Below are 12743 nucleotides of genomic sequence, written 5' to 3'. Positions count from 1 at the left end.
GCAGCTGTGGCTACATCATAGCTCATCCCCACCAGTGTGTGAATGTGTGTGTGAATGGGTGAATGGCTGATTTTGTTGTTTAGCGCCTTTGGGGGGTTCCAGGACTCTAGAAGGTGCTATATCAAATACAGACCATTTACCATAATAGTTTACATGAAGCACAAATTATATAAACACTCCTCAGTTTTAGTCGAAACGTCAGTAAATACAAGGTAAAAACAATTCTTTTGTTGTGTGTGTGTGTGTGTGTGTGTGTGCGTGCGTGCGTGCGTGTGTGTGTGCGTGCGTACGTGTGTGTGTGTGTGTGTGTGTGTGTGTGCGTGTGTGTGTGCGTGTGTGTGTGTGTGTGTGTGTGTGTGTGTGTGTGTGTAATTCACAGCATGTACTACCACCTGGTGGTTGTTTCATGACAGTGCATGCTGTTTCCTTTCACTCTCACTTTGAGAATGACTTAAATCAGTGGCGGCTGGTGAAACTTTTTCTTGGTGGGGCTGTGTTTGAAAACAGTTCCCTTCTTAGTTCATACAAGTATTCAAATGAATGGTTGTAAATGACTGCAATTACAAAAAATATATTCATTTATTTCCCTTCTCTAATTAAGCAGTTTTGGTCAATAGTAAAATTTACAGATCAGAATCAGAAGGTATTTATTGCCATATGTGCAAAAATAACAACACTAGAAAATCGCTGTGGTACTTGGTGCAGGAAGTAAGATAAAAATAAGAGATAAGAAAAAATAGGAAGTAAGAATATATTCATGATAAAATAATAATATAAAGTGACAATACTTAGAGAAACGGAGACTATATACAAGTCAGCGTAGGTACTGATCAGAGTGGATCAGTTCAGGTGCAAACACAACACAGGGTCATGTGACTGGGCTAGGATTGTCGTTCATTAGTCCAACAGCAGAGGGGAAGAGAGATTCTGGTCCAAATGGATCTGAGCCTCCTGGCAGATGGGAGCGAGTCAAAGAGACTGTCCAGGGTGACACAGGTCAGCTGTTATCTGACCTGCACACCTCAATGTCCTGGAGGTGTACAGGTCCTGTATGGAGGTGAGTATGCAGCCAATGACCTTCTTAGCAGAGCGTGCAACCTCCTGCAGCTTCTTCTTGTCCCTGATGGTGGCTCCAGCGTACCACACAGTGATTGAAGAGGTGAGGATGGACTTGATGACTGCGGTGTAGAACTGCCTCATCGACTGTGCTGGCAGGTTGAAATTCTTCAGCTGCTTCAGGAAGTTCATGCTCTGCTGGGCCTTTTTATGATGGAGGTGATGGTGGGCTCCCACTTGAGGTCCTGGGTGATGGTGGTGCCCAGGAAGTGACATGAATCCAACATCGTGATGGGAGTGTCAGACAGGGTTATGGGGGGAGGGGGGCTGTGTGCTTCCTAAAGTCCAAAACTACCTCTTCTAACTTCTGGGTGTTTAGTACCAGGTTGTTGTGGCTGCACCAGGACACCAGCCACTGGACTTTCATTCTGTAGGTAGACTCATCCTGGTCTGAGATGAATCCGATGACGGTGGTGTCGACTAGAAACTTGATAAGCTTGACAGAGTCGTGGTTGGAGGTGCAGCTGTTGGAGCACAGAGGGGTGAGAACACAAACCTGAGGGGAACCGGCGCTGATGGTCTGCAGGTTCGAGACATTCTTCCCCAGCCTGACCTGCTACTTCCTGTCTGTCAGAAAGTCAGTGATTCACCTGCAGATGGGGTCTGGCACGTTCATCTGGGACGGTTTGTCTTGGAGGAGGAGATAATGCACGAATAATTATACAAGCCTGGCGTGTGAGCAACTGTAGTCCATAATGTCCTTTTTAACCATAGCCACGTTTCATTTAGAAACTAGTTTGTTTTCCATCTGGAGTTTTCAGTCTGTCTGCTCCAAGCATGCAAACCTTAATGCAACACTCAGTTCCAACAGTACTGCTGGAACAGTCGGCAGCAACACCACAAGTACACTAGATGATGAAAGATGAAGGAAAGAAACACATTTACTGTAACAGATACAGCTCTATCAGAAAGTGAGCTGTTGTCCACGGACATTCTGGTGTGCTGATTGGTCAAATATGAACCAGTTCTCCCTGACAACCAAAGGTGATTGGCTGTTTAGCTGCAGCTTAGGTGTGATCTTAGTATGTGGGAGGAAATCCACTGCTTCATGAGTCTGGGCTGCTGAAAACAATGTAGGCAACTCGCTCACTCACTCACTCACTCACTCACTCACTCACACACACACACACAGCCAGGGAACATATAGAGCCTGCAGTTAAACTGACATGCATGTTTTCTGTCTGTGGGAGGAAACCGGAGAACATGCTATCTCCATGCATAAAGGCCACAGCTGGGATTCTAACCTGCAACCCCCTAGCTGCAAGGCAACGGTGATACCACCGTCTCCATGCAGCCCTGTTTGCCTTCAACTCTTCTAATGAACTTCATGGAAAAATGACTTTTTCCTTGGCCGTATCTGTTTGTATTATTGTACACTTAGATAATCTGTCCTGCTGCATTTGCTGCACGTTCATTACCAACCATTTCATGTTTCCTTTCTTCTCCTGCCTTGTTTGTTTTAAAATGAAAAGTTTGTTCAAAGTAACAACTAATACCGATGAGACATTGAAGGTGTTTTGTGATCCCACAGTGGGGAAATTCACTTCACAGCAGCGTCCACACAAAGCAAGTGAATGACAGTCAGTAGAGTAATGTGGATTAGAGAAGAAATGATAAAAGTGATAAAAAATGTGGTTTATTGTTTTCTCCTATTTTTTAGAGAAGACCCAGAAAGCCAGAGGAGCAGGGAGGCCTGGAGGAGCTGACGGGAGCCCGTCTGCTAAACCAGCCTGGAGGGTACCATTCAGAGCCAACTCCCCAGTCCTCCTCAGAGTAAGTGTTAGACATAAACAATATAGAGTTTCAGTGTTGGGGCTCAGCGGAATACTTGGACCGCTGTTACGCATTTAGAACACTAATCATGAGTATTCCATTACAGTTACTGTTTTTAAACATGAAATTCTGAACCTGAAAGATGAGTAAATACATTTTGAACAATGCATGTCTCTGCGTTGTGTAGAATATATAGTCCGGCCCTGGTCCATGGCGGCTCTCAGTCGTGGGTCGGCATCAAACTGTCTCCACGTGCTATTGGATAACAAACTACTCGACGTACTCACCCCTACAGATGTCATTCACTGAGGCAGTCCGCCGTACTCCGCCAAAGAAAATGCAAATAGACCCTTTTTCTAAAAAAAAACCCCTTAAAACCATACTATGCAACTTTTTCACGTTTTAAATCATTTTCTTAAACCAGTAGGTGTTAAAATGACTCTTTACAAGGTTAATAAACTGTCACTTAGACCCCTACCGCCCCCTATCGCCATCAACGGGGCAATCCGCCACTGCATCAAGGAAGAGCTACATAAAACATAACCAACATAAAATAATACGTCGTTTTTCTAAATAAACACGCTGTGAGTTGGTTAGCAGCTCCTGCAGAAAAGTTTCACTTTATTACAGAGACAGAAATATAAGCTAGTGGCACTTAAGTAAGCTGTTTATTTCTTTTTTCTCAGTCAGAACATAGCGTTTGTTATTAATATGCCCGCTACCTTCCTGTGGGAGGAGCTACCAACACATGTTGTAACATTTTATAGACTTAAATGCAGTTTTTAAGTTGAAGTTTTGCAAGTGTTTCCATTACAGAACCATGATTAAGCAAAGAAACTGAGTACAGTACAAAATACATTTTAAGGCAGGTATTCAGCATTGTGTAACTAAATACATTTACAAAGTATCCCCCCCCCCCCCCCCCCAACACTGAGAGTTTCTGCTTCAAATGTAAGAAAAGAATGTGGACAGATGAGGATGTTACCACAGCTGGAACAGCTGCTGGCAGGTCTAAATGATGCACAGAAATAAGGGCCGACGATTTTATCTTAAAACCCACAAATTATCTCTGACAAATTACCAGCAGATATGTAGTGAAACATTCACAAGTCCACCTAACCAACATGTTTCGCCTTGTTTCAGCCTCCTCCTCAGAGAGTTGGCCGGTCAGCTGCAGACAGAAGGCTCGCGGGGAATCAAAAGTGAGTGAAAGTGTTTTCCATATGATTTAAACACTGGAAGACTGGCAGATTGGTGCTGCATCTGCAGTGATGCGGCATTGTACTGGTCTGTTGTGGTGAAGAAAGAGAGCTCTTGATTTACCGATCGATCTATGTTCCATCCCTCACCTATGGTCACGAACTTTGGGTAGTGACCGAAAGAACGAGATCGGCCAAAATGAGTTTTCTCCGCATGGTGGCTGGGCTCTCCCTTAGAGTTCGGGTGAGAAGCTCTGTCATCCGGGAGGGGCTCGGAGTAGACCTGCTGCTCCTCCACGTTAATAGGAGCCAGTTGAGGGGGCTCGAGCATCTGGTCAGGATGCCTCTTGGACGCCTCCCTGGTGAGGTTTTCCAAGCACGTCCATCCAGGAGAAGACCTACAGGTAGACCCAGGACACTCTGGGGACTGTGTCTCTTGGCTGGCCAGGGAACACCTTGGGATGGATGGATCCAAACACTGATCAGGCTCAGCCTTAGTTTATTTAATCAGATTCAGTAGATTTGTATTAGTTGTCTAATGAGAATTAATAGACAATCATGTAAAATCCAGATTATGGTTATGTGTGTTACGATCCCTGAGTACCCCAGCGCCCGGTTTCCACTGCTCCATTTCAGCACCAGGGTCAGCACCCTGGAGAGAATTAGCTTCTTGAGGAATATGACAGTTGATGCTTGTTTGTGTGAATGCTGCAGTAGCAACAACAAATACTATAAACCTTTTTCTTGGCTTTGACATGATTTTAACATCTGTTTAGCTATGGGGTCATGGAGCAGGAGCCTGTCAATCATTATCAGCACTACCACGCTCAGCTGGATGCCTGTCAGAGGAGGACGGACCCTCCTCCTCCTGTTCCACCTCCTGCTGCTCCCCAGGAGAGAGTAAAGGATGTGATGCTGGGATGTGAGGACCAGCTGGGTCCTCCTATAGAACCATACCAGCTGTGAGTGGCAGAAAAACATCTTTATTAAAAATTGCATCAATCATCAGTGAAAGGACATTATTCTGCTACGAAAGCAGTAAATGGTTGTCTGGTTACTGATTAATTAATCTGCAGCACATTACAGTGATTGTATCTTTTACATAACTGATTAAAATCAGGAGTCACGGTAACATAAAAGATGTGTGTCAGTGTGGCTGCAGCTCGTAATGAATACCTGCAGAGGAGACAGGAGGCTAACCAGTACAAGCTGAGAGCAGAGAAACAGCTGGTGAGATACAGCCTCCCCTCTCTTTACCAGTGATGTTGATGTTGATTCATAACTGTGTTGGTAAAAGAATAAACTAGGGGTGTCCCGATCCGAAGTTTCTAAGTGGTGTCACCAAACAATATATAATCAACGCACAGTCCTTCGTGTCCGTTCCTTTTATCTCTGGTGGAATCAATTAACTAAATGGGAAGGGAAAGAGCTTGGCAGGAGGGGAGATAAACTTTAACATATAAAACATGGATTTAACTAAACCTAAAAGACAGAGGGCAAATATAAACCACTAACAACCAGATGGGTGAGGAGGACTTATCTAAAGACAACTAGGAAAACCAGGGAGTGACTAGGAGGACACAAGAGGAGAGCCTGGAGTGGGAACAGGAGGGGGCCGGGGAATAAAAGGACACAGAACATGACAATCTGTTAAAAATTAAAATAAAAAGGTAATTAAATAAAAAATAAGGAACATTCTGGAACTGTTTCTTCCTTTTCTTTCCTTTTTTTATGTATCGAAAGTATCTGATCGGTATCGGCCGATTCTCAAAATCAAATGACTCGGACTCGAGGACAAAAACACCCGATCGGGACATCCCTAGAATAAACCCACCTTTACAAATAAACAGCAGTGCATGAAGTTAGGAAGTTAGACCGTGTGTGTAGACACACACACACTAAGTAGAAAAACATGAATGGCTTTTATGTAAAATAACTTTATTTCAGTTAGGCACTAGAACTATTTTGTTTAAACCTGCACCGACTTTGCCCCAAGATTTTTGACTCATAACTGCTAAATATTTCTCCCTGTCAGGGTTTGCGTCCATGCACAGCTGAGTCCAACAGGAAGCCTGGTGGTCCAGATGAGGAGGTGGGACCACCCGAAAACCAGCATCCCCTCCAGGACAGAAGACATGAGGGACAGCAGGTGTGACACACCTGTAGCACATCAGGCGTTATGACAGATGATGAAAGGGAAGAATGTTTGGAGTCAGCAGAGTTTCTGTGTGCAGGAGTATCTACGTCAGCTGGATGTCATCAGACAGCAGTACCACCTGGAGATGAGACAGATGAGACCGAGAGCTGAAACAGAGGTAGACAAACCTCTTTAGACGTATTGTAAAGTTATTTCTTAAGTTATAATTGTTCTATAGTCAATACCAAACATATGAATTGAAGTTCTTTGCACTAAATCCCTCACATAAAGCGATTTAAATCCTTTTATTCTTGACAGTTTCAGTACCTTCCAGAATGAGCCGTTTCAGGGTTCTGTCACAAGTTGGAGCTGGCCACGCCCACTCATACCCCACTCAAGCTGCTATAAGCTGAGAAGCTCTGATATCCTGGAGGGACCCTGAGTAGAGCCGTAGCTCCTCCAGCAGCAGCAGCACTCTCTGTCATGTCCTGTGTCCCTTGTCTCCCCAGTTCATTCCATGTTTCTCCCTCCTAGGTGTCCTTGTCCTCCCTGTCCCTATACCCCATCTCCCTAGTCTCCGATCCCCTCATAATTCAGGTTTTTTCTTTCTTATTTGGTTCATTTATTTTCTATGGTCATTCTTTGTTTACTTAATTTCCCCAGCTTCTGGTTCAGTTGTAGTTTAGTGTATAATTTCATCATTTAGTTATAATCTCATTGTTTTTGTATTGCCTCCATTTCCCATAGTTCTGTTCACTTGCCTTTTTTCCCTCAGTGCCCTGTTAAACACTCACACCTGCAACATATCAGTAATCGTGACACCTGTCCTGTCTCCACTCACCTCCTCAGTCTATTTAAACCCAGCTCTGCCCATTGCTCTTTATCTTTTCCTTGTGTTTTTCTGCCTGCTCCTGCTCCTGCTCCTGCTCCTGCTCCTGCTCCACACTCAGACTTTAATAAACCTTTGGCCTGCCTCCTGGATTTCCTGCACCTGGGTCCTACAACAACCTCCATGACACTCTCGTGCATGTGAAAGTTGGTTCTATTATAATTTATCCATTTGTGACATCACAATTGGGGACATTTTGAAACGGCTTGTCACAGGCTTCCTTCCTAAAACCAAACATTGACAGAAAAAGGATGGATTTTTTTTAATGTTTAGAGTATTTATAGAGACAGTAGAAACCCACATGGCAGCACAAAAGAATGCCAAAGATGAGTTTTGCACAATTACTTTACATATAAGATGGACCAACCCTCCATGACATCACCTGTAGGTTTCTGAATAGCTGAATTGAAGCCCAGAGGGTAAGTGTGACCACCACCGCCATCTTGGATGTGTCACACATCTCATCACTTCCAGACAATTTAAATTTGGGCTAAGAGGTGGAGCTAAGTACAGAGCTGTGAGGATGTGGGCAGATGATGATTGACAACCACCAAACTCTGAGCAAATGTAGCAACAAGTTAAGCTAGCTAACCAAAGCTGACAAGGGTTTGTGCACTCTTTTTGCCAGAGAAGAGTAGTTAAGCTCTGCGCTCCCATCCGCGGGTGGGGGGCACGTGGACCGTTTCACCTCCGTGAGATTACCATGACAGCGGGAGTTTGATCCTCAGCGTGAGATATTGGAGGTGAGAGCATGTGAAAAGGGTCACATGCATGTGTCTCATGCTCAGTGTGTGAGAGTTGGCAACCCCAAGCAGTCTTCTTAAATGATCTGTTAGTGTGATCGATCCCACCGCTTGTCTTGTCCTCTGAGTCCAAATAATTCCACGATTAACATCCAAACACACACAGTGGACACAGCTAAAGTTCAGAGTCGAGATGGCCGAACATCTATCGACGTGAGGTTGAGGCCTTTCCTGGAGCTAGCCGCTAGCGGTAGCTCTGATGTGGCTCTGACGCTCGTGTCACCTGTCAATCAAATCTAACCATTCATAATTTACAACCCCCGCCCCTCAGAGTTGTCATGAATGTAAACTAGATCTATTTGACCTAAAATGTTGTTTTGAACCAGGCTTTAAACATGTTTATATCTGCTGTGAAAACAACATTTTTAACATGGGAATGATGAGGATTTGCTCACTTCTGCTGCCAGACCCTAGTGGATGAGGGTGGAACTGCGTTTTTTTTCACTTCCATGTTGACTTCTCTTTCAGCAGGTACACTTTGGCCCTTGGTTTTGCATGGTTATGTCTTTGAACATGTTTCACATGATGCATTAGGTCTAGGGATGCACCAATACCAATACTGGTATCGGTATCGGTAAAAGTTAACCGATACCAGGAACCGATACCTATGCAGTTGCTTGAAAATGGCTTCACTGTAACTTGTCATTTCTGTTCACCTAATATTTTAGTTTTGTGATGATTTCTATTCATATATTTTACTTCTTATCTACCTCACAGTCTTTTCCTGTTGAAAGCAGAGAAGAAAATAAAATCTGTATTCCAAATCGTTGCATTTTTTTGTGTGGTAGAAGTATAGGTATCGGTAATCGGTATCGGCGAGTATTCAGATCCAAGTATCGGTATTGTATCAGTTTGGAAAATGTGGTATCGTTGCATCCCTAATTAGGTCCTGATCCATTAGACGGTGACAAATGAGACACACCCATCCACTGAGTTCAGCTCCGGATCTCCTCTGTGCACGTGACACCTTTCTATTTCTTATTTCATCCAAACATTACAACATTTTCAGACTCATCCAAAACAGAAACATGAGACGTTTGTTGTGGAGGAACCCAGAGAGCTGGAACCTTCTGCAGAGCCACAGAAAGCAGCTCCTGCAGAGGTAAACAGATGCATGGACTCACCTCTCAGACTCTTTTTATAGGTGTTGGACCAAAAGCCATCAGGAATAAGAGCTTTAACTGTACTGGTTTACTTCCTGCTGCAGGACATGGAAGCGGCTCTGATGCAGATCAGAGATCAGAGGAAGGAACTGCAGAAAAAACTCAAAGATAAGGTCAGAGGACTTCATATCTAAGGAACAACGTTTGCTTATTTGTGAGGACGATAACACATCATCACAATCTTTTCCTGCTTTTGGTGGTGTTTGTAGAAGGGAATCACATTTGAGATTCCTCTAAATGATGCTGCAGAGGGGAGTAAAAAGGAGGTAGGAGTAGGAGGTGCAGGTGCAACAGATAAAACCAGATAACCATTACTCCTCTTCACCTCTGTCCTTTTATCCCTCTGGTCCTGACGGCGTAACCAGGATGTAGACCTTCTGAATCAGACTCTCAGCTTTAAGGAGGGAGAAGAGTTGAAGCTGAGGGATTGGTCAAAGGAGAGGAAGGTGTGGAGCCAGAGGACACCCCAGACTCTGCTGGACGCTCTGGACAACATGGACTCCGTTTACAGCACAGTGGCTGAGGCTGAAGGAGGTGCAGTACACTGTATAAAGACCCTTTCATGATCTTGTTCCAGCAGAAGTTTACAATGGGACAACCTGAGCTCCATGTCCTGTGTCTGCCTCCATCACTCTTAGAGGATGACTCAGCAGATCGCCGCCAGTGGGCCAGCGGCCCCCCCAACACCATACTGAACCTTCTGGCTCAGGCTGAGCTCACGTCATCAACGCTGGACTCAGGTCAGACAGGCCCACCTGCTAGAGTCAACACTGCTGGATCGGACGTGTCACGGGTGTTTCTCTCTTAGATTTAGACCCAGAGGAGGACAAAACCAATAAAGAAGAGGACGTGGATGAAGAACGTCTGGAGCCCAGATCTGATGACGATGACACGTGAGTTAACCCACTGAATCTGTAGAGGCCAAACAAAAGAGGGTTGACCTGTGGAAGGATTCAGATGTCATGTTCACACGGTTAACTCAGATTCCTCCTAACGGCTTTCTTTGAGATGAACATCAATGTTGAACTTTCAGCCTAAACTTCCTGTTATTTCATCAGGAACTTTGAGGAATCTGAGGATGAACTTAGGGAAGCAGTGGCAGACTCGATGAGGAACCTTTACGTCATGGAGGACTCTGGCTCAGAGGAAAACCTGCAGGAGACAACCGAGGAGGCAGAGGGGGGTTGTGGAGGTGCAGCAAGTCAACCAAGTCAAGACGTCTCATCGGGATCTGAGGCGGTTGTTCCCTCCAACCCCGAGGGTCCAGGCGAGCCTAGGCTGACATCTGAGTGATCATTTATTCTGAATTATGATGTCATCAAACACATTCATGTTGCTGAATCAACTGCTTCAAAACGTATGGCGTTAATTTAGTCGGCTGTTGCTCTAAGTATTTCAGACCTCCATCAGATGTTGTTGCTGTTCATTAAATGTAAAATCTGGTCTGTTTGAATCTGTGGCTGCTGGATCCAGGTTAGGGTTAGAACCTGCCAAAACCCTCTGGAACCTAAACACGCGTACTTCTTCACTTTACCGATCAATCAGCTGACAAACCAGGTAAAACCACAGGAGCAGCTAACGTCGTGATTCTTCTGTCATTCTTAGACCCATGGTAGTCTTTACTGTGATGTCACAGAGGGTCAGAGGTCACTGGTAACGGGAAAAATGGCATTTAAAATAACAGCGTTACTAACAGAAGTTAGTTTTTTTAGTAAGGAGTAATCTAACTAATCCTTTGTCATAACGCTGTTTCCGTTACTGATGAGAAAGCGCGTGCGTTCATTCACCAGCGCGGTGTGTTGAAGCTGCCATCAGCTGATCAAGAGCTAAAGGACAGGATGTTTCCATCCAAGTGCATCACAGCTGGTGATGAACGATCAAGACGTGATGAATAGTTACAGCTTCGGACCCGGAGAGCTGCAGATTCACACAAGTAAGGCACTTGAGGAGTACAGACGCTTCTCTCTTTTGCTCCCTTATCTTTATTTCCCAAGGCTCTTTGTCCTGTCTGCCCACAGAGCGCTTCTCTGCATTTCTTCTGAAAAACTTATTTTTTTACTAACCATGGATTTGATAAGCTGGTCATTCAACGCGATCGATAAGAGTTTTTCAACAATGAGAACGGAGCAGGGGGCTCCCACATGTCCACAGGGGACACACCCGGCGGGATATATTTTGGATTCCCGTAAGGAGTGGAAGATCATATGCCTCTCCCAGCGGTCCATTGAGGACATCGAAGACGTGTGGATATTCGGCCTGATGATCACTGGATTTCTCCTGATTGGAGTGGGAGGATATCTGGAGCGATTGGAGGGCGACCCTCACCCGCACCGTCCATGTGGAGACTTCACAGACTGGGACGTTACTCGAGGTGAATCGTAAGCTGGACAATGTTCTAGCTGCGATACTGATATTGGTGCGCAAAATGGATGTCATCTCGGAGAGTCACCGTACGGTATGGACAAGTTAAAAAACCCAAAATTGGTTTCACTGAAGGACTGGAAATGATCAGTTTAAAGACTGAAGGCAGAAAGGAAAATTATCTCAACCTGACCCAAACAAAGTCTTGTTATCTGAGGCCTAGTCCACACGTAGCCGGGTTTTTTAAAAACGAATATCCGCCCCTCCAAAAACTTGCATCCACACCACTGCATTTTAAAAAAGAACTCTGTCCACACGTACCCGGATAAATACGTTGTTAAGGACATGCCAGACCTGTAGGCGGCAGTACTTCCCCGTTCTTAACCTCGTCCTTCGTCTGTGGTCTTCCGCAAGGAGCAGTAATTACGCTTGCAAAAACAAACAAGCAGAAAGCGTTTGGACAATTGATAAAGCGAGCGCAGCTCTGAGGGCTTCCATGATGCCGGCTAGTGTAAACACAGGTCGCACACGTGATGTCAGCATTTTATTGTCGCGGAAAGTGACGTTGCGGACCTTAAAACTCCGGTTTTGTCTGTCCACACGCAGACACCCAAAACGGAGAATACGCAGATCTTCACTTTGGCCGGAGTTTTTAAAAAACTCCGTTTTCGTGTGGATGACAGGCCAAAACGTAGAAAAATATCTACGTTTTGGCAAATCCCCGGCTACGTGTGGACAGGGCCTGAATCTGACGCCCTGGTAGCCTTGAGCTGCAAGCAACTAAAACCCCCACGAAAGATACTGTGAAAACCCGACCTTTGTTTGAATCTGACCCAAGTTAGGAAATTTAAGTCCTCCATCAGATTTGTGCCTGTTCTAGTGTCATGTTTGATGGTTTTGTTTACACAGATGTGCTGTTATAGATTATGAGTAATAGAAATGCTAATAAAAACACAATTATGTGAAACTGGAAAAATTATTGTGCAAATTTTAAATTTAACTAGACTGAGAGACCCCATAAAGGCTCAGGAGCCCTTAGCAGGTGTGTTTCCATCTGTACCTGCTTATCCACGCAGGGTCGGGGAGGCTGGTGCCTATCCACAGCAGTCTTCAGGAAAACAGCAAAAGTTTCTATCAGCTGTTATGTTAGAAGATTGTTGTTAAATATCACACCGTGATGTTTGAATAGTTCAGACCAGTCATGTTTCCTGTTAGGTTCCCATTTATTTCAGTTTTAGAGTAAGCATTTACATATGTTTTATTATGTTCAAATCTATTTAGTCAGTTAGATTTTAGTATTGG

The 12743-nt window shown here is 44.6% G+C and overlaps 1 protein-coding gene across 4 annotated transcripts in view; it reads left to right on the top strand.

Moving 5' to 3' along the window:
• LOC107389589 (serine/threonine-protein kinase Nek5) overlaps positions 1-10533 on the top strand; it is a 32832-nt gene extending 22299 nt beyond the window's left edge. For 3 of the 4 annotated variants that reach the window (XM_015965803.3, XM_015965801.3, XM_054746580.2), the window contains 13 exons: positions 2777-2889; positions 4033-4091; positions 4865-5050; positions 5240-5318; positions 6124-6237; positions 6323-6403; positions 8927-9019; positions 9125-9193; positions 9290-9346; positions 9446-9614; positions 9719-9820; positions 9889-9973; positions 10139-10533. In XM_015965803.3, coding sequence (XP_015821289.1) covers positions 2777-2889; positions 4033-4091; positions 4865-5050; positions 5240-5318; positions 6124-6237; positions 6323-6403; positions 8927-9019; positions 9125-9193; positions 9290-9346; positions 9446-9614; positions 9719-9820; positions 9889-9973; positions 10139-10373 — 1442 coding nt within the window. In that variant the 3' untranslated portion in view covers positions 10374-10533. The remainder of the gene's footprint in view (positions 1-2776; positions 2890-4032; positions 4092-4864; positions 5051-5239; positions 5319-6123; positions 6238-6322; positions 6404-8926; positions 9020-9124; positions 9194-9289; positions 9347-9445; positions 9615-9718; positions 9821-9888; positions 9974-10138) is intronic. The other variant, XM_015965802.3, reaches the window with a different exon arrangement.
• The last annotated feature ends 2210 nt before the right edge of the window (positions 10534-12743 follow it).

Source organism: Nothobranchius furzeri, chromosome 14 (assembly GCF_043380555.1).
Source record: "Nothobranchius furzeri strain GRZ-AD chromosome 14, NfurGRZ-RIMD1, whole genome shotgun sequence".
Lineage (NCBI taxonomy): Eukaryota > Metazoa > Chordata > Actinopteri > Cyprinodontiformes > Nothobranchiidae > Nothobranchius > Nothobranchius furzeri.
This window is presented reverse-complemented; position numbering and strand designations above follow the sequence as displayed.